Here is a 21,561-nt window from a genome sequence, read left to right on the forward strand (position 1 = left end):
TGATTCTTGTATGACATTACTAGAATAGCGGAATTCACACACACTGAAAGTTGAATTGTGGTTACTTGGGACTAGGTAAAGAGGGGATGATGGGAAGTTAAGTATTTAATGTGTTTCAAGAGTCATGTTGGCAAGATGACTTTTGGAGATGGAGGATGGTAATGACTATACAACCATCCAATATTCGTAATGCTACTGAACTGATTACTGTTTTTTCTTTTCCTTTTTGTATTGGGGATCCAATTCAGGGCCTTGTTCATGCTAGGCAAGGGCTCTGCCACAGTGATACATTCCCAGTCCTTTTGAGCCATGTGCTAGTTTAATTGACTGGATGTGGTGGCATATGCTTTGGGAAGCTGAGCAGAATGATCCTAAGTTTGAAGACAGTTTAAGTTACATAGCAAAGCCTCAATAAAACAAAAAATAAGGGGCTGGAGATGGCTCAGAGGTTAAGGGCACCGACTGCTCTTCCAGAGGTCCTGAGTTCAATTCCCAGCACCCACATGGTGGCTCACAACCATTTGTAATGAGATCTGGCACCCTCTTCTGTATACATAATAAATAAATAAATCTTTAAAAAAATACTGGAAAAAATAAAATAAAATGGTCTAAATTGTAACTTGTGTGCATTTTATCATTAAAAAATCCACAAGCAAACATAAAACAAGCAAAATCTCCTAGTGTTTTGAGTAGTTCAATGCCCCTAAACTTTGCTCAGCTTTACTCACATAATATTATAAAAAAATGAGTCACTTTCCTCCAACACTTGCATTTGTGTAATAGGTAAATAAAAAAGAGATATTGTTAGATCAAGGACAGTGGTATGTGTATAGACCAACATGGTTTAAACCACCATGGTCATACATGTGGAGGCTCACAAGAAGGTAGCCTTTGAAGAATAGAGGGATTTTTTTTTTTTTTTTAAGTAGTATAATTACTCTAGCAGAGACCTCTTCTCTTTTATTAGCGCTTAGGGGCAAAATAAGAGAGCTTTACCGTTGGCTTGTTCATGAGGTCTGGTTTTACTTTAAACTATCAGTAGAAATCCTAAAAAAAGTGAAGTTTGCTGATGAGATGGATCAGCAGATATAGTGCTTGTTTCAAAAGCCTAATGGCCCAAGTTTAATGTAAAAGTGAAAGGAAGGACCGAACTCCACAAATGTCCCAAATCTCCCAGAGTACTCCTCATCCCTCCATCTAATACATAATTTTTAAAATGTAAAGAGACTAATTACACTATCTCTAGTTTTATTGGTTATGTTTTATATGTGTATCATTTTTCTTAAAGGGAATTAACTTTTTAATTACACTTATTCTGGACTGATGAGATGCTTAGTTATGCAAACATGAGGACTGGAGTTAGGCACCTTTATAAGCTATGTTGTAAAGCTGGGCCATCATATCCAGGCAGTAGTGGTGCACGCCTTTAATCTTAGCACTTATGAGGCAGAGGCAAGCAGATCTCTGTGAGTTCAAAGCCACCCTGGTCTACAGAGTGAGTTCCAGGACAGCCAGGGCTATGTAGAGAGAAACCCTGCCTCAAAAAACCAAACCAAACCAAACCAAACCAAAACAAAACAAAAAAGGTGGATCATCATGTATCATCATGGTGAGGAGCATGGCTGTGTACAGGCAGACATGGTGCTGGGGAAGGAGCTGCTACATCTTGATCTAACTAAACTACAGTGGTTAACTAAACTAGCCAGAATTGGCGAGCTCCAGGTTCATAGAGAGACCACAACTTAATAAAGTGGAGCATGACCTAAGAAGACTCAGATTGTCGATTTTTGCCCTCCATTTGTACACACATATATACATTGTGCCCTACACATGAGCACACAGGCAGGCACATTATATATGCATACACATGCCGACAATATTAAACTACCAAAGCTAGCCAGGTAGCCAGGTGTGGTAGCACATGCCTACCATCAGCACTGGGTAGGCCAAGGGAGGAAAATCCTGAATTTTTAAGGCCTGGGCTACATAATGAGATCTGATCATAAATTAGCAAATAGTGAGATCCTATCATTAAATAAGCATGATCATTTGGGTGTGGTGGCACATGCCTGAAATCTTAGTTACTTAGGCAGAGGCAGGGGAATCATGAGTTTGACACCAAATTGGACAACATGAAGAGACCCTGTCTCAACAGAAATATGTAGTAGGATCTAAAATAAATAGTAGTGAAGGAAAAACAAAGATGACAAACTAAATGAAGCCAGGATAAATTTAGTACCTGTTTTTGTTCATTACTAAGGATTAGAAGCAATTCAACTCAGTTTCCTAGTGACTAGAGCAAGACTTAGTTCAAGGTTTAGATGTGTCCATCATGTACTTTGCTGTTCATTCAATTGATAGTTTATGTGTATATCTGAGTTGTGAAACAGCATAATGTTATGTATTTGAGTACCTAGCTTTCTACTATGTGGGCCTTAAATAAACTCTTTAGTTTTTAAAAGTTATCTGCAAAAAGATTAGCCTTACAAACTCAAAATGCTGCACTATAGAAGTTTTTCTTGACCCTTCCACTAAGGAAAATGACATCTAAGTTACAAGCACTATGTTGTATTACAGAAACTGTAGTGTAGTAAGTCTTACTTATGTACACATTTCCTCAATAAAAGATGAACTCTTAAACAAAAGAACTATCACATAGTAGATTCCAAGTGCTTCTGTGCCATTTAATTTTTTTTATTGACTTCGTATGTGAATGTGATGCATGTGTGAAGGTCAGAGAACATCTTTTTGAAATTGGTTTTCTTCTTACACCATATGGGTTCCTGATCAAAGTCACCTTGTCAGATTTGGCAGCCCTGCCTTTACCTGCTGAGGCACCTTGCCAGTCTGTCTTTGTGCTAATGAATAATTAATTCTGTATTTAGAGAGGCTCTCTGTAAAATTTGTTCATACTTTAAAAAAAGCCCAAACCACACATTTTGTATTGTTTGCAAAAGCATTTGCTAGATAAACAATTAGTTGTGTCCCCCTCGCCCGTGAGTTTGGGGTTGGGGGAGAGAGAGATACATATGCCCATGCGTGTGTCTGGAGACCAGAGGTATGTTGATCCGTCACTCTCCCCTTTATTCTTTTGAGACAGGTTTTCTCACTGAGCCTGGAGCTAGACTGGTGGCCAGCAAGTCCTGCTGATCCTCTTGTCTCTGCACTTACCCATGTCTGTAGCATTGGGTTTATAGACGCATGTGTGGCCATGCCCAGGTTTTTATTTGGTTTGTAGGATCAGACTCAGGTCCTCATGCTTGTACCTTTTCATCTTTTCAGCCCTTGTTGTGTTTTTGATGAGCTAAAAAGCCATTTTTTAAGTTACCTTGATGGGCTAAGTGCTGTGGTGGTTGGAATTTGACATTTTGCAGATGAGCATCTTCTTTATAGTCAGGCACAAAAGCCAGTTGTTGAGCTTTTGCATGAAAAGATCTTTTTGTTAACTGTAAAAGTTGTCCCCATATTGAGATCCCTTTGGCAGATTCTTAGAAGTCAGAATTATCCATGTCATCTTTTAAATCAGAGCATTTTCTGAAGTGAAATACTGTGTACAGAATTTTAAAGTGCAGAAACCTATTGTGTAGTCTGATTACACTTGTTTCTATGTTTATAGAAACAGTCACTGTAAAATCTGGGTTTCTCTATGACTCATACTGATGGAATTAGGAAAAAAAACTACTGGAACTCAGTTTTCTTCAATTTAGAAAGAAAAAGGTTAATGTCTAAAATGAAGTTGAAGCCACGTGTGATGGCACACACCTGTAATTGTGAGGCAGAGGCAGGTAGATATTTGTAAGTTTAAGGCCAACCTGGTTTATATATTGAGTGCCAGGCTAGCCAGGATTACACAGTGAAACCCTGCCTCAAAACAAACAGATAGAGAGACAAACAAATAAATAAAATAAAATTGGACCACTAAATTCCAATAAAAGGTTTCTTTTTATTCACTTTATTCATTCGTCCACCCAATTATTTATTTATTTATTTATTTATTTATTTATTTGTTTATTTATTTATTTATTTATTTATATTTTATATATGAGTGTGCTGCATGTATAACTGCATGCCAGAAGGGGACATCAGGTTCTCTTAAGATGGTTAGCACCATGTGGGTGCTGGGAATTGAACTCAGGACCTCCAGAAGAGCAGCCAGTGCTCTCAACTGTTGATTCATCTCTCCAGCCCCAACAAATATGTTTTTGTTTGTTTGTTTGTTTGTTTCTCTGTGTAGCTTTGGTGCCTGTCCTGGATCTTTAGACCAGGCTGGCCTTGAACTCACAGAGATCTGCCTGGGACTAAAGGCATGTGCCACCACCGCCCAGCTAACAGGTATGTTTTTATGACAGGCTTTTTTTTTTCTCAGAATTTCGTAGTAAATATAAAACACATACAGTTACTTGATTGTAGACGAATTTCTAAACAGTCTTATTAAATAAGAAACACAGAGCCAAATACAGAGGAAATAGCCAAAGAGATCAGAAAACTAGTGAAGAGCCACAACTAGCTTATTTTACCACCTACCACTGTCGATTCCCCAGAGAGAGCTTCTTCCTGTGTAACTTATGTTTTTATTGCCTTTCTGTTCTGCCTTCTCATTGGCTCTAAGCCCAGCCACATGACTTCCTTGTCACTGCCTGTCCATACAGACCTCCAGGTCTCTATGGTTGGTACTGGGATTAAAGGGCACGCTTGGCTGTGTCCTTGACCACACAGAGACTCTGCCTGCCATGTGATCAGATTAAGGGCTTGGGCTTCCAATGCCTGACTTCTGTTTCTAGCTTGCTGACCTCTGATCTCCAGGCAACTTTATTTATTAACATATAAATAAAATCACATTTCAGCATAATTAAACTATTACCACACTTGATCTCTGTGTGTGAAGTGTTGCAGGGAGAAGAGAATCAGGCTAACAGCTGTAGTGAGTTTAGAGCTGTTGAGAGAGCTCTGGGATCACAATGTCATGTAGCCAAGCTGGACCAGTCAAAGACCACAGTGGACACAACTGAGAAATGGGGACATGAAGTTAATTTCTTTTGTCATGATTTCCTTCAGATTCTGTGCATTACAGAACTACTCAATATTCTCTGAATGTCTTGTTCTCTTGTGGTGTAATTTCACAAATAGTCTTTCCTTTCCTTATTCTCCATGTAGAATTCCTGTCATCCATCAAAACACAGATCAAATGACATTCTTTTAAAACCTTTCTCTCTTCCTCTTATTAAATAGGATTAAGTTTAGCTACATAAGACAGAAATCTGAAAGAAAAAGAAATTAAAAAGGCTTAAAAGTACAGGCTTTGCCCGGGTAGTGGTGGCGCACACCTTTAATCCCAGCACTCGGGAGGCAGAGCCAGGCAGATCTTTGTGAGTTCGAGGCCAGCCTGGTCTACAGAGCGAGATCCAGGACAGACACCAAAGCTACACAGAGAAACCCTGTCTTGAAAAACAACAATAACAACAACAACAATAACATCATCAACAACAACAACAACCACAGCACAGGCTTTGGAGCCAGCTAGATGGTTTAGTGGGCAGAGGTGCTTGTTGTCAAACTTGACAATTGGAGTTCAATCCGCAGAGCCCTGTGGTGGAGAGAAAGCCAGACTCCCACTAGTTGTTCTCTGCCCTCCACATACATACATGCACCTGCAACCCCACACGAAATAAACGAATGAAGAAAGAGTAAATACATGTTTTTAAAAAGTGCAGGGAATAAATTAATTTAAAAAGTCCAAGATTTTGGGTCAGTGAGGTGGTTCAGTATCTATAAGGTGGGAGGAAAGAACTAAGTTTTCCTCTGACTTCCACATTCATGCTGTAGCATGTGCCTCTCCCCTTCACAAATAAAATGTAATTAAAAATTTTAAGTATGGGCTTTATTTTTTAAAAAGATTTATTTATTCATTATGTATACAGTGATCTGCCTGCATGTATGTCTGCAGGCCAGAAGAGGGCATCAGATCTCATTACAGATGGTTGTGAACCACCATGTGGGTGCTGGGAATTGAACTCGGGACCTTTGGAAGAACAGCCAGTGCTCTTAACCTCTGAGCCATCTCTCCAGCCCTGGGCTTTATTTTTTTATGCATAAGAAGTATGGAAGTATGTGTTCAGGGCAGAAATGGTTGTTCCATGAAATCAAAGCTGCTTCTGCTATCCTTGGCTTAAAGCATCTGTTCTCAGAGTCACCTCACAGAAAAGAAGACTGATGAACTCCAGTCATCATATCCTCATTCTAGGCAGCAGTGAAGGGTTTGGAGGAGTCAGAGAAGAAGGACTATGTTGTAAGCTAATACTATTCCATTTAGCAGTCTTCCCAGAAGGTCTACAGAGCATTTCAGTTGGATTTCATCCAGCAGAACTAATGAGGTTCTGCTTGATCCACCTACCTGGATTCTCTCACAGTACTCCCCTAGCCAGGATTAAACTCAGGGCCTTGCACAGTAAATACTGTCAGTGAGTTACATATTCACTCCCTTTTGATTATTTGAAATTTTTTAATTTTTATATTTAATTTAGAAGGTCATGCCATGGTCTGAATTTGAGGTCAGAGGACAACTGGTGGGAGTTGGTTCTCTCCCTTCACAATGTAAAATTCCAGGGATTGAACTCATGTTGTCAGACTTGGCTGCAGGTGCCTTTACCCACTGAGTGATCTTGCCAGCACCCTTTTGATCATTTTGGCTATTCCAAAGGTTTTACCTCCTTGTATTATATCTAGTATCTTTGTTGTGGAAGACTAGGAATCAAACCCAGCTTTATCAGGAGAAAAGTTTTTTGCACCAGTGTTCTCTCTCACGTACTACAGATGGGCTCACCAGTGCTTGTTGAGCCCAAGATGAGCACCCAGTGGAGTCTTACTCCCTCCAGAAACTTCTGTTCAATATATATGACTCAGCCTCAGGTATTCTGTTATAGAAGCAAAAAATCAACAAAGGTAAGTGTCAGTAGGGAAAGTAAAACAGAACTTACCACCTGTGAAGAGACTTTTAGATATGGTTGAAGAAGGCATTTCTGATCAGGTAACATCTGAGCAGAGAGCTCAGTATAAAGAGGAAACATTCCACTTGCATATCCTGAGGGTTTGAGGAAGGTGATGGTTTGAATTCTGTTGTACAAAGGCCAGACAGCCTGGAGTTCTGATATCTATGGCAGCAGAAAAAAGTCTGCTCCAATTGTGTATGTTTTTCTTGGCCAGCTAGCTGGGTAGTGCCTTCCCACACTAGGCTGGCCTTCCCTACCATGTCCCTGACTCTCAAATACTTGAGCTTGAGAGATGGCTCTAGTTGAGAGCCTTTCTTGCTCTTTTTTTTTTTTTTTTAAAGATTTATTTATTTATTACGTATATAATGTCCTGCCAGCGTGTATGCCTGCATCCCAGAAGAGGGTGCCAGATCTCATTACAGATGGTTGTGAGCCACCATGTGGTTCCTGGAATTGAACTCAGGACCTCTGGAAGAACAGCCGGTGCTCTTAACCTCTGAGCCATCTCTCCAGCCCCGCCTTTCTTGCTCTTGCACCCACATGTTGGCTTACAACCAGTTGCAACTCCAGGTCCATGGGCTCTGATGTCATCTGCTGACTTCTGAGGACACCAGGCACACATGTGGTACACGCACATACATGCAAGCAAAACACTCATAAAATGAATCTTTTTTTAATAAGGTCATAACTAAAATGATGTTTTACCAAGTTTCTAGGTATTCCTTTTTGTTGTTTTTATTTATTTATAGATTTACTTATTGTTGCATATGTGAGTGCTTGTGCTACAGGGTGTGTGAGAGTCATGGGACTACTTTGCCGAGTTGGTTCTCTTCTACTTTTACGTGGGCCCTGGGATTGTTGTATGTGGGTTGTTAGGTGTGTGGCAAGAGCCATTACCTGCTGAGGCATCTCAGCTCTCTGGGTATTTCTTAATCCATTCAAATTAACACCTAAAATTAACCATCATACCATCTTCAGACTAAAAATGAAATCTTCATATTGGCCTGCAAGACCCTCCCTTATTGCCTGTCTGATTTTAATTCCTATTCTTCCTGTTCTCTACCCGACAATTCGCCTCCAAGCTATATCTCAAACATAGTTCCATTTCGGGGAGTTTTAATTTGCTATTTTTTCTTTTTGGACAGCTTCTGTTAGAATCTGATATGACTTGGTTCTTTAAATTGTTCAGGTCTTTGCTCAGATGTCACTCAGTAACACTTTCTCTTCCTATCATTTAAAATTGCAACCTCTGTCCTCAGGACTTCTCACCTATATTTGGCTTCTTGATAGCACTTATAACAATCTGATATACAATAGATTTTATTTAAAAAATTCTTTTATTCCCTTCCCAACTAGGATATAAACAAGAATTTTTATGGTTCTTATTCACTGCTGTATTTCTATCAAGCTTATATCAGAAAACTTGCATGGAGGAAGAAAGTCAGGAGCTGGAGAGATGGCTCAGCGGTTAATCATACTTGCTGTCTTCCAGAGGACTAGAGTTCAATTCTCAGGACCCATGTCAAGCAGCTCACAACTACTTGTAATCCAACACCCTCTTGTGACCTCTAGGAGCACCATCATGTACATACACATACTCATGCACACACATACACATAAATTAAAAAATAAAAAAAGCAAGTCTAAGGCATTGTTGCTTAAACTGGGTACCAGGCCTCTTTGGGAGCTTAAATTTTTAGTTTTCTAAGCTTCAAGTTAGAGAGCTAAATGCTCTTGTATACCATGTCAAAGATTTTGCACATTATTTCCAAGGTCTTTGAAGAGATTAATGTGCTTAATATGCTTGTCTATCCTATGTTTAAGAAAAACTGTCAATTTCATCAATTGGAAGGCTGAAGTAGGATTGCTTCAAGTTTGATACCATCTGGGTTACCCTGTCTTTTTGTTGTTGTTATTGAGACAGGTTTTCTCTTTGTAGTTTTGTGCTTTTCTTGGAACTCACGCTGTAGCCCAGGCTGGCCTTGTACTCACAGAGATTTGCCTGCCTCTGCCTCCCGAGTGCTGGGATTAAAGGCGTGCGCCACCACTGCCTGGGGACCCTGTCTTAAAAACATGTGTATGGGGGGGGGGGACGACAAGATAATAATTAGTATAGTCATTTTTTTTTTTATATTCTTCTGTTTGTTCAAGACAGAGTCTCACTGTGCAGCTCAGGCTGGTCTTGAACTCATAACTCTCTGGGTTCTTCCTGAGGACTGGGATTATAGATTTGCCAGCATACCTAGATCTAGTGTCTGTGGCCCAGACTGGTTTTAAATTTACTTTGTAATAGAGAATTGATCTTGAATTACTAATCCTGTTTCTACCTCCTGAGTGCTGGAATGACATGCCATCACACTTGTAGGACAAACTTTTTCTGGAGAGACATGACATACACATCTACTCACCCCAGATGAGGAACTCATTACAGACCAAATTAGCGATTTGCACCAGAATTGAAGTTGTTAAATCATTGAGTTTATTGGTATTCTTCAGAGTAGTATAGATGAGGAGATACTGTCAGAAGTGGGAGAGTCAGAGACATTGTATCACTAAAAAGCCACCTCTACACCAGTGACAACTCATGAAAGCTGTGTCTGTGGACTTCTTTTGTAGGAAACTCTTGAGAAATGCCTTTCTACAGCATGGTTAGTCACTACCACCCCCACCCCCACCCCCACCCTGCAGTTTTTTACTACCCTGTAACTCTTGAGAATTTTGTAAATTCCTACTTTCCCAGACAGGCGAAGTTTGTTTACTCCCCTAGTCCTCTGAACCTCTCTGTTCTTCCCTTCAGTTTAGAAGGTACTACTGTATAACACATACCCAGTTTATATGGTGCCCAGGACTTCCTGCGTGTTAGACACCCTACCATGAGTCATATTCCCACCCTACTACCTTTCTTTTTTAGGACAGCCATCCTAGTTGATAAGACATCTCAGTATGATTTTGATTTGCATCTTTTCATGCTTCTTTGCCATTTGTAATCTTCTTAGCAAAACTAGATTCTCTATTCACCTGAGAAATTAGGTGTCTTGGGCTGGAGAGATGGCTCAGTAGTTAGAGCACTTTGTTGCTCTTGCATAGGACCTGGGTTGGATTCCCAGCACCCACCTTTAATTTCAGTTGCAGGAGATTCAATGTCTTTTGGCCTCTGCAGGTACCAGGCATGCAGGAAAAACATCCAGACACATAAAATAAATACATTTAAAAATTAGGATTTAAAATTTTTTTTTTGCTATTGAGCTGCATAAATTTTTCACACATTTTAAATGCAAATCCTGTATTAGATCTGCAATTTGAAAACCAGGTATGGTGGTATACCATATATATGATATGGTTATTCTAACACTTGGGTTATAGAGGCAGGAAGATCAGAAGTTCAAGGTCATCCTACACAGGCTCTTAAGGCAGACCAGCCTGGAATACCTGAGGCCCTATCTCAAATAAAAAGGCAAGAATATAACTTGAAAATTTTCTTTCACCCTATAACTTGTCTTTTTGCTTTTTTGATGGTATCCTTGTTTTGTTCATAGTACAAAGATTGGACATCAAGCAAGGCAGGTTAAGTACTCTACCACTGAGCTATGTCCTCAGCCCTCTTTTTTACTTTCTGAGACTAGATTTCTCATTAAGTTACCAGAGCTGGTATTGAACTTGCTCTATAGTCCAGGTTGGCTTGTGATCAGCCTGCCCAAGCTTCCCAAGTAGTGGAGATTATAGTCCTGCACCACCAGGTCTGGCTTCTGTGTTGTTTTGAACACAGGGTCATATTATATATGTAGCCTAATCTAGCCTGGAACTTGAGATCCTCTTGCCTCAGTTTCTTGAGTTACTGATATTGCAAGGGTATGCTATCACACTAGCTGGTAGTCCCTCTTAAAGCAAAATAAGAATAATAATAAAATTATTTACTTAAATCGTCTCTATCCCCCCCTTTTGCTATTGTAGCATATTTGGGAGATTATTGCCAATCAAAGATTAGGAAGGTGCATTCTCCATCTTCCTCTCTTTGCTTCTAAGGGATTTATATTTTTAGCTCTTAAGTCTTTGATCCTTTTGGATGCTATTCTAAACTCTACCCTCTGTTTGCTTTGTGGTCTTGCATGGTTCATTTGCCCTTTCTCAGACTCATTTTTCATCTGTAAAATGGAATCGCTTAATTTGGCTAAGTATGGTTACTTCAAAGTCTTGAATTCTTTTACTTGTAGTTAGTGGAAAACACTTAGATGTATAAGGAACCAACCTTTCAAGTATGTTTGAATGCTGCTTTTGTAAAATATGCATAAAAATATATTTTCTGAATAAAACACTATTCTGAATTAAGTCAGCATATAATTTAAAAAAACTAAGACTCTTATAATCTCAAGCTGCATTTCAGGAACTTAGCCAACACAGGTATAAGATCTTTCCTTTCCTTCCTCTCTTAGTGCAGGGTTGGGGGAAGAGTATGTGATATACAAGCTCAAATCCAAAGCCTTGTGCATGCTAGGCAAATGGTCTATCTTTTAGTACATTCCCTAGCTGATACATTGGGGCTGGGGAAATGGCTTAGCAGTTATGAGCACATACTGCTCTTTCAGAGGACCTGGGTTTTGTTCCTACTACCCATATCTGGCAGCTCACAGTTGTAGCTCCAGTTCTAGGGAGTCCTATGCCCTCTGATCTCTGTGGGCACTTTCACTCGCATGGTGTACATAAACTCATTCAGGCACACAAACTACGTGTAGCTAATAAATCTTTAAAATATTTCTGTCAGTATATGACATTGGATAGGACTGCTTTAAACTGTTCATCTGGAAAAGATGAAGATTCAAAAAATGGTACAACTTGGTCAATTTTTAGTATGTTTTTTTTTTCTCAGTAGTTCTTTTAATCTCATCTGAAATAAGAATAATGCCAATTAACTATTTAATAAAGAACTGTATATATAGGTGCCTAATCTGTAAAGAAAATCCTTACAACAACAAAAAATAGATGCATTATTGCCAGGAGCTGGGAGTAAGGCAGGGGATTGACCAAAAGGATGTAGTTGAAAGTAATACAAATCTTTACATCTTGATTATGGAATTATAGTTATTTGTATAATTGAATACATTTTTAGTCTCAGAACTATATTCCTAAAAAGAGTAAATTTTACTATGTGTAAATTCTACCTCAGTAAACTCCACCAATGCCTGGCATCATTATTTAAAAACAAAAACAAAAACAACTTATAGCTGGGACATGGTGATGAATGCCTTTAATCCCACCACTTGGGAGGCAGAGGCAGGCAGACCTGAGTTTGAGGCCAGCCTGATCTACAGAGTGAGTTCCAGGCCAGCCAGGGCTATTACACAGAGAAATCATATCTCAAAAAATCAAAACAAACAAAAAACTTTTTATATAGTATTCTTTTCATTCTGAGACTAGAAGAAACTGAGGCTCAGAATGGTTAGGACACTTGCCTGTGGTTTTCTGTTGATATGCGGTAATCGTAGAACCTAAATCTGCCTGACAGTAGAATTTATGATTTTAGCTGATGGTTTTCAGTCTGTCCTTGGAATGATGAGCAGTATACAGATTCTGTTGCAAAGGATAATCTTTGTTGCTAGGAACTCTGATCTCAGCTGTTCCCCATAAGTGGCTATTGTAGTCTTACTTTAATTTTTTGTTTGTTTGTTTACTTTTGAGACAGAGTCTTACTGTGTATCCCAGCTGGGTCTTGAACTCACAGCAATTCTCCTGCCTTAGCTTTTTCAGTGTTGAGATTACAGCTTTGTATCATCATATTTGGCTCATTCCAAATATTAGACCCTGGCAGTTGTCTTCTCTGTTAGTTGCTGGTTGGGATTGAATTGATGTTGTGATGCCATGTCATGGTCTCCTATGTCTGTCTATGGCTCTCATTTTGGAGCAGCAGGAGATCTGTTTCACAGCTGATGAATTTCTTTGATTATAAAAACATTTCCCATTTTGTCCAATCAGAAGCACAGGATGTGTTCTCAGTAGGAGAATGTGCAGATGTTTGTAGAGCCAGTTGTGCTGTCCAGCACATGTTTTAGTCTGTTTCATGCTGCTATTACAATGCCACAGATTGGATAATTTATAACAAGAAGTTTATGTGCTCACAGATCTGGAGATGGGAAGTTCAGTAACAAGGTGCAGGTGTCTTCTTGCTGTGCCATTCCATGGTAGAAGAGGCAAAGAACCAAACAAGAGGGTAGGAAAAGGGCAAAAGAAACCACATCCATCCCCTTAGGGGACCCCTCTCCAGTATAACCACATTAATCAGTTCATGAGAGCAGACTCCTCATGGTGTCTTAAACATTACACCTCTTACTGTTGTTACGGTGGCCGTTAGGATTCCTACACATGCTCTTTAGTGAATACCACATTGAAGCCATGGCAGCATTCTAACAGTTTAACTTAAGTCTGACTTGTTAGGCAGGGAACTGGCTGAGGAGAACAAGGTCCAAGTTAGGAAAAGTGTTCAAGCAATCGTCTCTGTTGTCTGCACAGATGTTGTCACGCTTTGTTTATGTCTGCACATCACTTTACAGTTAGCAGGAAACTTTAACATCAGAGTTAATTCTCAGCTCTGGTTGTGAAAATGCTTTCTTGCTAAATTGAGTTGAAAATACACATACCTTCTTTTAACACATATCCTCAAGTTGTAGCTTCAACTTGTAGATTAGTGTATTGACCCTGTTTGCTAATTCTGGCGTTGTTTGCCAGGGCTTTGCATTAGGTAGATTTATGAAATTTCTAGTTTATGAAATTTACCACCGGCATTTCCTGTTTGTCTATCTGATGGTCCTAGTGTCCTGTCCTTGGGAGCCCATCAATTCTCTACCTCTCATTCCAGAACCCTGGACAGACTTAATTAGTCACAGAGCTATTGTCATTGAGCCAGATGTTCACTGTCTGCCTTCAGCATTTAACTTGTTCCCTGTCCTGGGGTGCAACAGGAGTTAATGACCTAAAAAATTGCCCATCTATCATGTAAACCTAGTTAGGAGAAAATTGTTGGATTTTTATGGAGTGTAAGTAATATATCTGGAGTCACATATTCAAACATGTCACCTTATGTGTAAGATATGGCTCTCTAAACAAGATGGGACAAATTGGCTGGTTAATAGAGCTTAATGACAGTTTTTCCATTAATCAGAATGGAGAATGTCCTTCATTAAGGTAATTAACAGAGCACTTGTGCAGGTGATAGTTATTGCACACAAATTTCCAAGTTTATTTCTTTTCCTTGAATACATCTGGCAAGAAGTCTTGGCTGTGTTTCTTTTTCTGCATTAAGATGTTCAGTGGCATCAAATTTCCCCATTGGGGACCATTAAGATAGTTCAGTAGGTAGGGATGCTTGCAGCCAGATCTGACAACCTGAGTTCTGTCCCTGGGACACACGTAATGCAAGAAGAGAACCAATTTCTGCAAGTTGTCCTCCGACCTCCATATGACACTGTAGCATGTGCATGAGCACATAAATAGATGAAATAAAAATTTCTCCTTTTTTCCTTTAAAGCTGCTAGTAGCTTTTATCTTATCTACAGGCACAAGGAGTAGACAAGACATTTGCTGTTCCTTCCTCCTATCAGGCTAAGTGCTCACTGCCAGAAATCTAAGCTTCCTTGGTGAACTGAAGAAGTATGACATTTTCCAGCTTGTGAGTTAGCATCATTAGAAATAGAAAGAACCTCGGAGGGCAACTAATCCACTTAATATTAGGATATTGAAGTCCTAAGAAGAAAGGTGATTTGATCAGTGCCGCACTATGTCAGAACTCTCTGTGGGATACCGGGATTAATATTAAACTGAGAGCCTAAAATGGCTGAGTTGACACTAAACAAGTTATTGCTCTGTCATTCTTCATCTGTAAAGTGGGAAAAGTATTATACTCTGTTTAGTCCTTTTTTTCCTATACCAAGAGGCTTCCCTTTGAGTATAACTAAAGGCTTTAGAGAAGAAGATGACGTCAGAGGGAGTGAGCAATTACTAATCAATACTGTCTTATTTGTCTTTGCTGTAGGATCCTCAGTCTTCCACAATGAACCCTGTTTACAGCCCCGTGCAACCTGGGGCTCCTTATGGCAACCCTAAGAACATGGCCTACACTGGTGAGTGGTATAAGAATGGATTGTTGTTGTTTTTCAATTATTCTTTGATAGTTTCTTATATTTAGTAAATTTTGGTTGTTTTTACTCCCATTATCCCTTCTCACCCCTTCTTCCAATGAATGTCTCTAACTTGCTGAGTGACTTACAGTTTACTCCAGGGCTCCAAAAGCTCTGGCAAAGTTGGGGAAGCTGGAAAAGATATATTTAATTACGGTCCTGTAGTGATGGAAATAGAGGTGACAGACAGAGTCTCACTATGTAGCCCTTAGCTCTGGCTGCCTTGGAACTCATTGTGTAGACCAGCTTGGTTTGGAACTCACAGAGATCTACCAGCCTCTGCTTCCTGAGTGCTGGGATTAAATGTGTGCCAAAATGCCCGCCAGTAGAAGGAGCTTTCCTGGTTAAAGGCTATTAAATTATCAACAAAAGGGAAGCTAACACTGAGCACCTGTCATGGTTCTGGCCTGTGGTGGGTACTTTTATTATCTTATTTCACTTTTACTTAATTTATTTTAAAAATGAATTTTACATTTTGTTTAGTGTGTGTGTGTGTGTGTGTGTGTGTGTGTGTGTGCGCGCGCGCGTGCATATGCATGTGTGTGAACCACACTCACTTTGATTCAAGTATGGAGGTCAGCACAACTTTGTGGAGTTGTTTCTCTCCTTCTATAGTGTGGATTCTAGGGAATCAAACTCAGGTTATCAGGCTTTGTAACGACTACCTTTAACTGCTGAACCATTTCTCTGGGCCCTAACTTTCACTTTAAAGTAAATCCCATTCAATTTAGCTTATTATCACCATTTCACAGATGAGAAAATCATAGGCATAGTGGACACCACAGAATCAAAACTAGTTAATTGAACCCAAGTAGTTGCTTCTGAAGACTGATCTTTTTTAAAGATCTTATATTCCAGTGTGGTTTTTTTTCTTCTGTTTTTATGTGTGTTGCTTTTTTGTTTGGAATGTTGTTATTCTCTGACTGTCTCACCTTTTTCCTCAAGAAATTTACCTTGAAACCAAGCATGGTAGCTCACACCTACAGTTCCTGCACTTGGGAGACTGTGACAGGAGGATTTCCACGTGTTTGAGGCTAGCATGGGCTACTGTAAGGCAGGCAGCATATAATAACTGGCATAAAGTAAGTGCCTAATGATAGTTATTCTTGTTTACAAGTAACGTTAGTTAGGTAGGGTGTGCAACAATAGAATTGAGTGAAAAGAAAATGTATCTTAAGGTATATAGCTTGTATTTTGCACATCACAAACCTTCAAAGATACTGAATAGAAATCAAGATAGGGTAACGTTACGAGTAAACACATTGATTACAAGGTATGGTAGAGGTTAGAGGCTATCACTCACCGGTAGAGTCAGACCTAACATATGAGAGGTCCTGGGTTCAGTCCTCCAAGGCAAAAAAGAACATATAGCCAATTCTTGACTGTAGGAAAGAAGTGGTGAAGAGGAAAAGTGGCTAAAAATTGTGGTAGTGGCGTTGGAGTTGGAAAACTAGGAGAGATTTGTTCCAGCATAGAGCCACTGACAGAATGGAAGCTGTGAATTCTGTCATTCTCTTTACATTCCTCCTTATATGTTTTACTATACACATTATGTAGACTAGGAGTGAAGGTATCTCAGAGAACCTATTGTCTGAAGTTGGCTTTTTCTTTTCTTGACAGGGTCTCTGCATAGCCCTGGCTGTCAAGGCTGGCCTCAAACTCACAGAGATCCGCCTGCCTCTGCCTCCAGAGTGCTGGGATTAAAGGCGTGCACCACCATGTCCAGCAGTTTTGTTTTTTGTTTGTTTGTTGTTTTAAAGACAAGATCTCATTGTGTAGCTCTCTGGCTGTTCTGGAACTCTATGTAGACCAGGATGGTCTTGAACTCACAGGGATTCCCCTGCCTCTGACGAAAGGCATGCACCCTCATGTTGAGTTAAGTCAGTGTTTTTAACTGCTGAGCCATCTCTCTATTGTTTTTTGTTGTGCTTAGAATTAAACCCAGAGCCTTGCATATACTAGATAAATACTCTACCCTGAGCTACATACTCAGCCTCAGCTGTTAGTATTTTAACCTTAATAAAACAGGTTTCAAGAATATATATTCAGATGATCCGCTGGATTATATTGGAAGTTCGGTTTGGTAGGATGATAGCAGTTATTTCTAACTTTCAGTCCCACCTGTTGTTGCATTTACCACAACAATTCTGTCATTCTTATTAATCTTCATAGTAAAATGTTTTCTGTTTGAACTCTGTCCTATGCTTATTTTATTAAAATTATTTCCAGTCGTCAGGACACGGGGACAGACCTAGCTCAGAGAGCTTGCTGTTTTTTCCCTTCCAGTTCAGGGTGTTCCCAGTAAAGTAAGTTTTTTTGCCAGAGGCAACCAAGCTGTTTTGGCATGCAGAGCCCCAGAGCGTCTGTAGGGTGTCAGTTTCCTATTTGCTGCCTTTCTGGCTAACTTCATTCTTAGGAATTGCTAAGCTTGAGAAGGAAGGAAACAGTTACACTTGTTGATTTGCACTAAATGATCAAGCAGCATGCTATTGTCTCTGCTGGGTAGAAATTTGGCAGTGCATTTTAATTGAATGAACAGCCAAGTGCAAAATTCAGCTCTGTCAGTGAATACCTGGATGACATTAACCAATTGATTAACTTCCCTAAACTGAATTTGTTTTGTAAACTGAGATAACATTATAGATATTTAATAGGATGATTATGAGAATTAAATTAGATAATTGTACGTTAGAGGGAGAGAAGAATTTTTTTTGTGTCTACTAATCAGTGAATATTATTATCCTAGAATTTAAATTCTCTGCTAGTGATTCTAGCACCCTGCAGGTAGCTTAATAACACACATAAAGAATATATTCAGTTTTTACCTAGACTAAGCTTTCAGATTTAGTCTTTCCTTTTTAAACTCATTTTCCTGTTGTATCATTGTACTTTTTTGTTTTATTTAGACTGATGATAAGACTCTTGGGGTTGGGGATTTAGCTCAGTGGTAGAGCACTTGCCTAGCAAGCACAAGGCCCTGGGTTTGATCCTCAGCTAAAAGAAAGAAAAGAAGGAAAGGAAGGAAGGAAGGAAGGAAGGAAGGAAGGAAGGAAGGAAAGGAAGAAAGAAAGAAAGAAAGAAAGAAAGAAAGAAAGAAAGAAAGAAAGAAAGAAAGACTCTTAAGTTTCCAGCTGTTTTGTGAGACAGGGTGTCATGTGCTTCCAGCTCCCCTTTAACTGACTATGTAATAGGGCATGACTTTGAACTCTGAATTCTACTTCTTCCTCAAAAGTACAACTATACTTATTATGTACCACCATGCCAGAGTGGGTCACAGCTCTGTGCAGGGAAATTTGGGTTTCTACCCTCCTGAGGCTCATACATATCCCTATGTCCTAACCTTAGTGTCTGTAAAAAGTAGTTTCTTTGATGGCCAGGACCCACACACCTTACCAGAGCAGTCTGACAACAGCCCATTATTTAAACTTTCCATTTGTTTTCCCCCTTCTTCATTTTTTGATGCCTAAGGATTTCATTTTCTTTTTTAAATATCTGCTTTGCCTAAGAGTAAGATGCTTGTTATACTTCACCCAACTTCTGTAAGTTTTGTACAGGAAACAGATTTTCAAATTATCTTATATACGGCTGGAAATGGAGGCTTGAAGTGAGATGAGTTGCTAAATAGAGTACTTTAAATATTTATTACTGATGACAGTACTAACTGTCAAAAGTTTTCATTGCCGTTTGGCAAGTACATGCTAGGTAACACATGTATTAGTTATAGTTAATGATTTTAAGTTTCATAATAGTTTTCTTTGCAGATAAAGAAATTGTGACAGCTTAATTTAGGCCATGTGATTTGAAGTAATTTATAGCTTCTCTAAAGGATACATAAAGATTTGAACTCAATTTTATGAGTTTATATTATGTGTTCATTTTTGTTATAAGGAAGTGGTCTGTCTTAAAGATGTGCTACTTTCATAGCAGACAATGACAAGTGTCTTAGGTTTCTGTTGCTCTGATAAAACATGACCAAGAGCAACTTGGTCACAATCTGTGTCTGATGTTGAACTTTGCCTAACTTACAGTATTTTTTAATTTGTCAGCGCAAGCTGCCAAAGACAGGCATTAAGTGCAGCAGACATATGAATGAATACCTTTCTCCTGGTTCATCTTAGCAGTGGGCTCTTGATAGGATTTTTTTCCCCCAGAAGCTTCAGAAAAGGTTGTTGCTACATTTTATAGATTAATATATACTTCTCTTTCCTTTCCTTTAAAAAAATGATTTATTTTTATTTTTTATGTGCCTTAATGTTTTGCCTACTTGTTTGTATATGCACTACTTGTGTGCCTGGTACCCTTGGAGTCTCTTTTCTAGCATTAGATACCCTAGAACTGGAGTTACAAAAGGTTGTGAGTTGCCATATGGGTGATGGGAACTGGACCCTGGTCTTCTGTGAGGGCAGTAAGTGCTCTTAACCATTGAGCCCTCCCCCACCTGGCTGGCTTGGCACTCACTGTGTAGACCAGGCTGGCCTTGAACTCACAGAGATCTATCTGCTTCTGCCTCCTTTGTGCTGGGTTTAAAGACATGCTCCACCTCCACCTAGCTCTTTCTGTTCTTAAAATATTTTGATGGTGTAAGCATCCAAGTATCACCCAGAGGTCTGGTGTATGTTCTGGACAGAGGAAGGTGTCTAAAGTGTCAACAGAAAATGAAAATATAGAGAGATAGATGAAGCTCTAAGCAATAGCTTTGTTTTTACTTTTTTACAGATGTGTGTGTGTGTGTGTGTGTGTGTGTGTGTGTGTGTTTATTTTTGAGATAGAGTTTCTCTTTGGAACAGTCCTGGCTGTTCTAGAACTCTCCTTGTAGCCCAGGCTGGCCTCGAACTCACAGAGATCCACCTGCCTCTGCCTACCGAGTGCTGGGATTAAAGGCGTGCACCACCACTGCCCAACCTGTGTGTATATTTATGTTTCTCTGTATGTATGCTATATGTGTGCAGAGGCTGGAGAAGATCAGTGGGCATTGGATCCCCTGGGATTGGAGTTAAAAGCAGTTATGAACCACTTAATATGGCTACTGGGAACCAAGCTCCAGTCTTCTGAAAGAATAATAGCAAGCAGGCTGGAGAGATGGCTCAGAGGTTAAGAGCACTGGCTGCTCTTCCAGAGGTCCTGAGTTCAATTCCCGGCAACCACATGGTGGTTCACAACCATCTATAATGAGATCTGATGTGAAGGTACACATGTAGGCAGAACACTATATACATAATAAATAAATAAATCTTAAAAAAAAAAGAATAATAGCAAGCACTCTTAACTGATCTATTAACATCTCTCCAGACTAATTTTTATTTAATTTGTGTGTGTTGGGGGAATATGTGCATATATGTCTGTGTATGCCAGTGCTTGTATGCCATAGCATATATATGGAGGTCAGAAGACAATGTCAGGTCTCACCAGTCCTTGCTTTCCACCTTATTTGTTACTTGCTACTGCACTGTGTATGACAGGTTTGCTAACCTGTCAGCTTCCAGCGATTTTTATCTCTGAATCCCGTCTTACTGTAGGAGTGCTAGGATTACAGACACACTGCTATACCCCCCCCTTTTTTACATGGTATCTTAGTTATTTTCTTATTGCTGTGATAAAACACCATGACTAACGCAATTTATAAAAGAATTGTTTAATTTGGGGCTTAAGGTTTCAGAAGCTTAGAATTCATGACCATCATTGTGGGAAACATGGTAGCAGGCATGGTGCTGGAGCAGTGGCTGAGAGCTCACATCTTGAGACACAACCGTAAGACAGAGAGAGCTAACTGGGAATGGCCTTTTGAAACCTCAAAGCTTACCCACAGTGACATACTTCCTCTAATAAGATCACACCTCCTAATCCTTCCCAAACAGTTCTACCAACTAAGGACTAAGTATTCAAATATTTGAGCCTGTGGGGGGCTTTCTCATTCAAACCACCACACATGGGTAATGGGGAGTCAGACTCAGGTCCTTGTAACTGGCATGGCAAGTTTTTTACCTACTGAACCATTTCCTCGGGTCCAACAATTTTTATTCAGGCTAGTACGTAGGTGGCTTTCTTTGCAGGATATGTATGCTATAGTGGACCATAGGCACAATCAGGGAGGTTGTGGTATAAGAGAAATTTTTAAGAAAAAGAAGAACTTCATATAAACTGTTATGAAACAAAGACCATTGATTGTAGGGACTTGATACAGAGGCTGATAAGAGCTCATTGGTGGTAAGTCCTTGTGTGACTGACTGGCTTATTTGGAATAATGCAGTCTTGAAGAACTTTTTGTAGTAAATCCTATAACAGGCATATGTGCAGGAATTTCTTCAGATATGCCCTACTACAGACGTAGATCTGTACAGACTCCTTCTTTATGGCCTCCTGGTTCCATTTTGTTAGGTTTGATATAAGTTACTCTATTTGATACTTGTAAC

General features: G+C 39.5%; 1 protein-coding gene across 4 annotated transcripts in view; it reads left to right on the plus strand.

The window, feature by feature from the left end:
• Positions 1 to 15,011: 15,011 nt before the first annotated feature.
• The window catches only part of Fam168a (family with sequence similarity 168 member A), a 58,368-nt gene continuing 51,818 nt past the window's right edge, over positions 15,012 to 21,561 (plus strand). For all 4 annotated transcript variants that reach the window (XM_036187194.1, XM_036187212.1, XM_036187203.1 and 1 more), the window contains exon 1: positions 15,012 to 15,094. In XM_036187194.1, the coding sequence (XP_036043087.1) occupies positions 15,025 to 15,094 (70 nt within the window). In that variant the 5' untranslated portion in view covers positions 15,012 to 15,024. The remainder of the gene's footprint in view (positions 15,095 to 21,561) is intronic.

Source organism: Onychomys torridus, chromosome 1, assembly GCF_903995425.1.
Source record: "Onychomys torridus chromosome 1, mOncTor1.1, whole genome shotgun sequence".
NCBI lineage: Eukaryota > Metazoa > Chordata > Mammalia > Rodentia > Cricetidae > Onychomys > Onychomys torridus.